Genomic DNA, 10,133 nt, shown 5'->3' with positions numbered 1-10,133 from the left:
ATGTCTTAATTAGACATCATTTGAACATTGACCCATGTGTTGTTTCTGTAACAATGCTTTAGAGGATCTTTACCATCTTTTTTTCCTCTATCCCTGGACAAGAGGTGTATGGTTTATCTCCAACTTTTGTATAAGAACTGTTGCAGAGGATTTTGAAGCTTTAGAAGGGGTACAACTATGTTTCAGAATGGAAAAATAAATCACCTAATGTTGAGTCATTTTGCCAATCCACTCTTTTCTGTGCACTTATGGATGTCATATGGCAAGCTAGGAGCAACATGAGGTTTAATAATGTCAGGCCTAGTCAACAAGTTGTGTTGATATATGCCTATAGAAGTTGTAGTGATTGGTATAAAGCTTTTGAACCTGTTGTCTTAGAGCATGAAGGACAAGATGTAGTGAAAAATATCCTCCTTCCACCTGAACAACAATGGATTATGCCACCTCCTGGATGATGTAAGATTAATTTTGATGCCAGTTTTCAGAAAGGATAAAGTTCTTATATATGCTCATATAGTTGTGATTGGCAGGAATAGTGATGGTGAATATCTCAAAGGAAAAATCAGCAAGGTCAAAGCCTTCACACCTGGGGAAGCAGAAGCCTTGGCAGTAGAACTGGCAGTAGAGTTTGCAGTAGTTCAACAACATTGGAAAGAGGTCATCTTTGAAGGTGATGCAAAGAGGGTTATAAAAGCATGTGAGAATCTTGATGCAGTTTATTTATGGTCCTGGCAACCAATGTGTTTAAATATAACTAGTAATATTAGGAGTTTAAACTCTATGTTATTTAGATTTACTGCTTAGAATATGTAATAAGTCAGCTCACAAACTAGCCCAATGGGTATGGACTAAAAGGACTGGGAGAAAAGAAGACATTTGTGCACGCGTGCGAAATAATGAATGAGACCGCCTTGTAACCTTGTAAGGGTCTCATTAATAAGTACACTTCAACGGTCCACCCATAGCATAAATCTTGCATACTATGTAACAGTCTATGTTAGAACAAGTTTTTGTTCTCCACATCACCATGAAGACATAATAAGCCAACCCTTGATTGTAACACTCTTGATTCGATATTTTCATAGCCTTACATATACCTGAGGACTCGTACATGATATATATAAATTGGAGCACGTTGGGCAAAAGATAGTGGACGTACCATATGAATATATGGAAAAAAGAGGTGGAATTCTTGGTGTCAACTGTCAACAGCAATATTAAAAAAGGAAGGGGGTCTAAAGTAGAAGGGAGAGTGAAATTTAGCTAGGCAAGGGAGTGTTAGGTCTAGTAAGACATTTTGGTTCATTCGCGTTGGATTCTACTTACTTGTAGCTTCCAGTAAAGGGCCGACACCAAAGTTGGCCAAGTGGCAGTCGACAACAGATGAGAAAAGCAGCCTGGGTCTAATAAAACACGTGGCAGTCGATATTTGTTTTCGAAATTCTCGCTAGCGAAGCCGCCAAATCAGCCTCGCTTCGCTTTCACTTATTTCACGACAACACAAAACAGCTCGAAAGAGGAGAGAGAAAAAAAAAGACGAGAGTGCAAAAAAAGAAAAGAAGAAGCCCAATTCCTGATTTCGAGTCTCTTCCCTTTTTTCAGTTTTTACAATGACCGAAAAAACCCTAACCCTAAACCACTGAATGAGGTACGTTTTTCTTTTTCCTTTTTGCAAAACAAAATTGATTAGCGTTGTTAAATGTATTTTTCGTTTCAATTTAAAGTTTAAAATTTGTGTTGCTGTAATTAATAATATAAAAAGATGAAGAGGGAAATGAGGAAATGTGGTTATTGTACTTGTATGAGGGTCATTGGTTAGCCCTAAAGAAACTGCACCATTCTATTTTACAGACTAGTCTCATTTTTTTAAGACAAAATGGCTTCAGTGTCATTTTAGTCACAGGAATCCCATAAAATCGCAAAAGAAACAACCATCTAAAGGTGAAGAGGATGGGCACTGGAAGGATCTATATGGTAAGCAATTATAAGAAAACATTATGCGTAACTCACTCTAGATGTTTAGGAATGACTTGGACAACAGTAGGACACTGAACGATGGAAAGTTTACTGTTTTTCAAATAAAACCATGGTAAAATGTTTGGGCATAACAGCGTTAGGGTAGGACATCTTAATGATTTCTAGACTTTTAGGAAAGAAAGTGGTGAAAGGATCCAATGGATTACACCTCTTAATTACATTTTGTTTCGACCCTTTTTATCCCCTTTAGATTGAATGAGTTTACCCCAGGATGTTCACATCCCAATTCGTCAGTATCACTTGGAACCAAAATTCAAGGCGACCTTCTTGACTTCTGTGAGAATCTGTATTGAGTAGTTCTTACAAGACACAAAGAGATGAGAACTTTGTAACCGGTTTCTGTATCACGAAGAAATAGTACTTACCGGCTATACTAGTATGCTGCTAGCATCAATCCTTATCATGGATCTACATTATTTATTTATGAATCCTCAAGAGCTTAGATTCGTTTCTGATATCCATTTCACCCCAAATTAAGTTTTATTTTGAAAATTAAAATATTATCAGATATGAATTCTAAAGCTTCCCTTCCTGCCCACCACACCACACACGTGTGCACACAAAACCAAATTAGTAGACATTGTTGTGAATGTGTTTTCCTATATGTCATGGTTCAATTGTATCTATTTCTTGGGCTGAATTAGTACACAAAATTTTCCCCTGTTTTAGGCCCTATGTGAGTATGTTCACTGCCAAAAGAATTTCGTGTTTTCCACCCTATCTGTCATAGGTCAATTTTGTTTCTTTCTTTATCTATTAATATTCTCAACACCAATTCACCAGCTACTTAACTAGCATGATCCCGAGTCAACTAGTTTGTATCCATATTGGGGTGGAAGACTAGTTTGCTTCAAATGACAACTTGATAAAATCACGCAAGGTCCTATTTTAGTCCATTGGATCAACTGTACAAGTTAAGCAATCTGAGGTATTGCACTATCGTAGTTATTATCTTAAATTCACTTCATTGCCTAACGAACTCTGAGAATGTAAACTATGGCAGAGGAGAATGCTTGTAAACATCAGTGCATCACTGGCTCTCTGATAGTTGTCTTTCTTGGCGTTCATACTAACATAAAAAATTGGTGAAAATGTTCTTAGAGCTAAGTCATATTGACACGGATACGTGTGTCTGTGTCCGACAGGAGGGCGACCTATATGAGCAGGGCACGGGGACACAGCTAACTTAAAAGAAACTTATTAATTTTTGGGCTGAAAACCTTACAAAGTGCCTCCTCACAAACAATTAAATATGAAAGTGGCATATCATGGAGTTGTTACTATGTCAGTAGATTATTTTCTTAGCCTTTTAGGTTTTAGAAGAAACACTAGTTTAAAATCGTATGCACAACGTGTCTGTGTGTCTGACACGGATTTTATGAAGTGTCCATGTTACTTAGATTTGGAGGGATATAATGTTTTTTATATATTGCTTCTCAAATTGCCTTAGTTTTTCTCTGCTAAGCTTGGCCTCAAGGGCTGTGTCTTGAGTTTTCAAGTTTTAAGCTTCATAAGAACTAGTCATGGCTTACCTTATGTTTTTAGTTATTTGAAATGTAATTGTTTTTGGTACCGTTGTTAAGTTGCCATGTTAATGTCAAAAATCATTATGTAACTATTCAATGGTATGAGTGTATTTTGACCTATGCTGTTAGCTTTACAATGGACTGAGTGTCCTCTTCGTCTATTTTTCCCTCTCTCTCACAGACACATGCACGACAGCGGATACACTCTAATGTCATCCCACATAATGGGTTCACTTCTTTTATCTTAGTTTTTTGTAAACTTATAATCAATTGGACTTTATGGAAAGTCGGTGCAAACCATTTATGTATTAGGTCTTTACCACACTCTTGGATTATAATTTAGACTCTGCCTGCTTAACATTCCACATGTAATCATGTATATGCATAAAGTACTGCTATATGTATGAGCTTAGATTTTAATTTTACTCTTTGAATCATAAACCGTCCTAAAAGCGTGTTAAAAGTAAATTGCAACTAACTTGAAGGTAATGTTACCTTTATCAAAGTAATTATAGAGCAGCTATCTTTATATCATGGAAATGATGGATACATATTTACTGAATTGAAAGCCTTGGTCCAATGTAATTCCCTTCCCTCCTATCTAGAAAAGCATCAGTTTTCTTATTTGGTCCAAAGGTGCATGAATGAAGCTTGCGCTTTTTGTATAAGTATATCTATGGTGCTAGCTGTTTTGCCATTTCTCAAGATCTGAAATTCAGTAAATAACTACATATAGTTTTGCGTCATTCTGTATCTTATACATAGCAATGAAGTTTACCTGTGTTATTGATTTAGGTCATATCTGACTGCTTCAAAGCCTTTTCGTTTAACATCCTGCATGCTATCAAAATGAAACCAAGAAGGAATGGGAATCCCAGTGCTCACAAAGCAAGGAGTTTACAGGGAGAAGGTCCGAATTGGGTCCTTATTGCTGGTGGGGCGCTGTTAAGTACGTTATCTATACGGCTTGGTTACAAACTTAAACAGGTTCTTGATACAAGGGGACTGGACAATGCTAGTACTTCACTGAAAGGTCTTTATACATCACTGATTTGTGAAATTCTAGGTTCTAAACGTTCACCATTGATAACTAAGGAAAAATGTTGCTGTTTCAGGAAACGGAATGCCTAATGAGAAAAAGAGGTCAGGAGGTTGTGCATCACATTCAAATATGTATTCTTTTACGCAGGATGAAGATGCATGCTATAGTTGCCTTTCTGGTACGAAACCTTCCAATTTATCTATTTAGTTTTGGACTTCTTGCTAAGTATTGTTTTGCTGACGCCCATCACTTCCTATTTTGATTTTCCGCTTACATAGTTACATGTATAGGAGGGAATTGTCATGTGACTAACATGTCTTAATTTTGGTAGTATAGAGCTGTTATTTATTCTGCTGTGCTTTATAAAAAATTTCTTAGATCTTATTAACCAGTGTAGTGCAATACTAAAACTATTGTCCTATATGTTTTTTATATAAAGAGACCCGATCCAGTGAGTTACCCTTCAGTAAAGCTTTATATTTTATTGGTGGAACCATTGTGGAACACATTTGATAACAAACCATGCTTATAGGTATAAGCTCAAAGGTTTGAGACCGAAAGGGTTGAATCACGGCATAGTATGCTTTCATCTTTTGAAAATGCTATTGAAATTAATATAATCAATTGTAAAACTATATACTGGGGTGGAATCTGAGTTGAAAGCTTGCATATGTGAGTTCATGAATCCATTTTCCAACGAAAAGGAAATGAACACTGGGGTGCTCCTAATTCACGATGTCCGGTGTGTATACCCAGACCATATATGCCTCCAATAATGGGTAACATAACTAGACCTGCCTAGTTGTGCAGTATCATCTCTGAACCTCTATCTCAAAGGGGTATCTACCTTTGCAGTTAGCAATCTTTAATCAACAATAACATGGTAGCATCGCATGTGATGTTCCTTCTCTGTGACAGGACAAAGATGTGCGCCTTTGGTTTTAATAGAACGAGAGAAGCTCTCCTCCAATGCTTTTGTGGTTTAAGTTTGAAGAGGACCTACCCCTCCTCCCACTTAACAATTCTACATTTCCCTGGCCCAAAGATATAGGCTTTAAGAGTCCACTCAACCTCTTTCTATGGGTTTTGTCTTGGAGCACATGTTGACAAATGATTATTATTGCTTAATCAGAAGAGGATATGTTGACTTTTATCCAATTTCTTGGTTATAAAGTGAACCAGTAGGCGATACCTTAGTGCATTTTTTCCTGCATGAATTGGTCTTTTTATTGTATTCTTTTAAGATGGTGATGATTAAGTCTCTACTCATGTGTGGTTGTGCCTCTGTTCCTTATTTTGGTGCTCTGTAGTTGCTATGTGGCACTTCATGCCCTTGTAATTGGTAGATAGTTGATGTTGATAATGGGATGGATTACATATGAGCTCAGTTCTCTGTTCTTGTGAGGGCTATGGATGTGTTGGATCATTTGAGGAATGAAAAGATTTTTTATACGAATGTTGAAATTTTTGTTTGAAACCCTGTTTAGCAGCATTGTTTTCAGATGGACTTGCTATTGCGTATAGAGTAGCTTTAACATAAAGACGTGGAACTCCAATCTGTTTTTTATGTTGTATCTCTTGCTGTGCTCTTATTTGGTTGTATTCTGTTTTATATTATACGCTACCTCACACCTATGATGCACGGATACGGCACTTTACGCCTTGTACCCGTGTGACACTGGTATGATACCGATACGGGTACGGGATACGGGTCGGGTACGGCACATATACTTCCTCAGGAAAAAGAAAAAGAAGAAAAAAGAGAGGAGGAAAGAAAGAAGATAAACAGGTGCTTTCATCTGCAGATCTGGAAGAAGAAGACGAAGTTGCTGTCAACTGGTGCTTGCAGATCTGGAAGAAGAAGAAGAAGATCTGGAAGAAGAAGAAGAAGAAGAGAAACGTACGTGTAAAGTGAAACACGTGACCAAATTATAATGAGCCCACTTGTTTAAGTTATATTGAGCCCATTTGCTTAAGTTACATTGAGCCCACTTGTTTAAGTTATAATGCACGGATACGGCACTTTACGCCTTGTACCCGTGTGACACTGGTATGATACCGATACGGGTACGGGATACGGGTCGGGTACGGCACATATACTTCCTCAGGAAAAAGAAAAAGAAGAAAAAAGAGAGGAGGAAAGAAAGAAGATAAACAGGTGCTTTCATCTGCAGATCTGGAAGAAGAAGACGAAGTTGCTGTCAACTGGTGCTTGCAGATCTGGAAGAAGAAGAAGAAGAAGAAGAGAAACGTACGTGTAAAGTGAAACACGTGACCAAATTATAATGAGCCCACTTGTTTAAGTTATAATGAGCCCATTTGCTTAAGTTACATTGAGCCCACTTGTTTAAGTTATAATGAGCCCACTTGTTTTAGTTAGCTTTCAAGCCCATAAAATTAATTAAAGCCTGTATAACATATCTGGACATTTGGCCCATTACAAATAATTAAAGCCTGTATAACAGATCTGGACATTGATACATAATTACCAACTTTAAGGCCCATTCAACAGATGGTTTAATATGAAAAATCAACACGTAGTTGTTATTTTAAATAAAAATAATATTAATTACATAAAAAATAGCCATACCCGTATCCTAATTTTTAAAAAATCCCGTATCGTACCCCGTATCCGTGTCCCCGTGTCTGTACTCGTACCCGTATCCGTGCATCATAGCCTCACACTATTCTGATTTATTTATAAGATTAATAAGATAACTATATGTTTATCGATCCCAAAAAAGTATTGGTATGCTAAAGCTTATACCAATTGCCTTCTTTCCATTTTGGCTGATCTTATTACATTTTTGTCCGTTCTTGTTTTTGATGAATTCTTGTTCAAATTCTAATTCTTCTAGTTGTATCTGCTGTCTAGGAAGTGAATTTAAAATCATGCTTTGATATAATTATTGATCCATTTTTCCATATTGAATACCTTGATGGATTTTAGTGATGCTTTTGGATATTATAATTGATTAATTGAAAGAATGTACACATGTGCGCACGTACGCTGATAAACACACAGACTCACATATTTTATTTGGTTACTAATCAGGGGCAAATGCTTATTATGTGCTTACCACTTTGCATTTAGTTGGAACTTAGTACCTCGAAATTATGTGATATTATGTTTTATCTTGTACTTATTTATCGCTGCAAATTGAATGGACCTATACGGGGACGTTAATACTTCTGGAGTTTGAGACATTTGTTTCACACTAATGCAAAGTGTGGATACAGTTGGACATAAATATTTAATTTCTAATTATTTTTAATTGGATGTGTTGCAATGTTGCATTGGACATGGATGTGTGATTATAAGTTTTTTAATATATGGAGTGTTGATGTTACTGAAAGAATGATCCAGATGGCTCATAATACTAGTTCTTAATAGATTGCTTATTCTGTAGTTCCTGAGTTTTGTTGGAGGTCATTACCTTGGATATTTTATATAATTAGATCCCATTTTGTACTTCTTTATAGCAGTGTTCAACTCATTGTTCATAGTGACCTCGAGACGTGGATATGGTTGGACATAAATAGTTAATGACAAATATATGCAATCATACATCCAGGTTAAGCCCAAAAACCCCATGATATTATATCCCCAATTAAAATTATTTTTGTATAAAGATTAAAGATTGAAATCTGTTGTATATTTTTTTATAGTAGATAACGGGTTACCACCCAACCCCAAATCACATGGCACATCCAAGTCAACTTGAGTTGACAGGTCAACTTTGTTGTCAAGGTTTGCAAAATGACACCACTGCCCTTTGTAAATCCAAAACTACTAAAACTCACGACTTTCCAAATACCCAATGTTTTGAATTTATAACGACATGTGTCAACATCTAAATACAACTCAATCAACATTCCTAATTTATGATAAGCCAATTATTTCTCCATTAATATGTAATACTATTGCATTTTATCGCTAATTATTTCAAATACAGTGTGGGGGATGGGGTGGGGGGCATTCCTAATTGTTAGGGTTGCAGAGGGCAGTGGTGTCATTTTGTGAACCTTGACTTCAAGTTTAACAGTTAAATCTGCGGGGTGGGAGTGGTGTTAATCCTAGTTAACCCTAACAAATATTCCCCAGTGATAATAAATCATACATTTGTTTTTTTTAACTAGGAAGGTGTAATTTTCAAGTTTTTGCAGTTAGCACTTTTCTCTCTACCCTATTTGACTTTTCCTTTTTTTTAGTGATGTTTCTTGTTTCTTTTAGCTTTTATTATAAATTTCAAGTTTCATTGTGAGTGATATTTGCTCTTTTGGATCTTGAAATAGGGATGTCAGAAGGAATGGTGGAGGTCAAGCAGCCCCCGACCAGCCCAATGCTGAAAGAAACTGATCCTACACTCCCTTTGGTAGTCGTTCCAGCCTCAGGAGCCAACAGGGAGAATGGTGTGATGTGGGCATCTTCCCCAGATCGCCTAGAAATGCCTAGAAAGCCATTTCACCACTCAAACAGCTCGGATTCTCCATGCGTTTCTGAATCTGGTTCTGACATCTTTAGTAAACGGGAAGTGATACATAAGCTGAGGCAGCAGTTGAAGAGAAGGGATGACATGATTGTGGAAATGCAGGATCAGATTATGGAGTTGCAGAGTTCGCTAGATGGTCAGCTGACGCATTCCCACCTTTTGCAATCCCAACTAGATGCAGCTAACAGGGACCTGTTTGACTCAGAGAGGGAGATCCAGAGGCTGAGGAAGGCAATAGCGGATCACTGCGTGAGAGACTCTGGTCATCCTGAAAAGTCAGTGACAGCAAGGAACTGGCCGGCAGAAAATGGGCATGCAAATGGGTTTTATGATGGAGAAATTGGTTTTGAATCGGTGGACAAGGGAAGAGGAGATGGAGGGAGGATTGAGATGTTAAAGAGAGAAGTGGGTGAGCTGAAGGAAGTAATAGAAGGAAAGGAGTACCTGCTGCAGACTTACAAGGAGCAGAAGGTGGAGCTATGCTCAAAGATCACAGATTTACAGCAAAGATTGGTTTCTCAAGTACCAAATATTTTGTAGGGTGGTGGTCAATTTTCGTTTGGGAAGAAGCATTCTTTCTCCTTTCTGCCCCCTCATTCAGTATGAATGTCTCATGCTGTATGTTGTGTTTATGGGTGTGTTTGAGTGTGTCTGAGTGGGATATATTGAAAGGAGGAAATTGAAATGTGGTATGAAAAGAAATTTAGAGTTAAAAAGAAATGTCTTGGTTCCCAAATGATAATCTGGCAATTAGTTGTTTTCAGCCTGAGCAAATTCCAAGTGTGTATACATATTTCTGCTGTTCTTTCATCCTTGGGGTTTTGTCAGTTTAATTATTTTCGTTGAAGTTATCTATCAGAAATACTGGATATGTACAAGACATCCCGATTCCTGAGCAAAGAAATCAAATGTGGAGACTGCTTTTCTGCTAAATATGCCTAAGATTTCCTTCAATGAAAGAGGAAGGACTGGGCCACCAAACCACCTTGGAGACTTAGCATCATAAGAAGTTAAAAGTAGGTTGACGTGTAAGCG

General features: G+C 37.2%; 1 protein-coding gene across 1 annotated transcript; it reads left to right on the top strand.

Annotated features, from left to right (window-relative positions):
- Nucleotides 1-1,421: 1,421 nt before the first annotated feature.
- On the top strand, nt 1,422-9,872 carry LOC147525368 (uncharacterized). The gene is made up of 4 exons (XM_086606743.1): nt 1,422-1,648; nt 4,359-4,596; nt 4,679-4,783; nt 8,902-9,872. Exons 2-4 carry the CDS (start codon nt 4,413-4,415, stop codon nt 9,636-9,638), a joined length of 1,026 nt encoding a protein of 341 aa, XP_086462869.1. The 5' UTR covers nt 1,422-1,648; nt 4,359-4,412; the 3' UTR covers nt 9,639-9,872.
- The last annotated feature ends 261 nt before the right edge of the window (nt 9,873-10,133 follow it).

This window comes from Coptis chinensis, chromosome 1 (assembly GCF_015680905.1).
Source record: "Coptis chinensis isolate HL-2020 chromosome 1, ASM1568090v1, whole genome shotgun sequence".
Taxonomy (NCBI): Eukaryota; Viridiplantae; Streptophyta; class Magnoliopsida; order Ranunculales; family Ranunculaceae; genus Coptis; species Coptis chinensis.
Note: the sequence above shows the minus strand (reverse complement) of the source record. Positions and strands in the feature narration are given on the sequence as shown.

Bases quoted from the DNA above. Each gene is read 5' to 3' on its own strand.
- LOC147525368 (XM_086606743.1), top strand. From the start codon at position 4,413: ATGAAACCAAGAAGGAATGGGAATCCCAGTGCTCACAAAGCAAGGAGT. The intron at 4,597-4,678 runs GTCTTTATACAT...TTGCTGTTTCAG, and splicing joins TGCTAGTACTTCACTGAAAG to GAAACGGAATGCCTAATGAG. The intron at 4,784-8,901 runs GTACGAAACCTT...ATCTTGAAATAG, and splicing joins ATGCTATAGTTGCCTTTCTG to GGATGTCAGAAGGAATGGTG.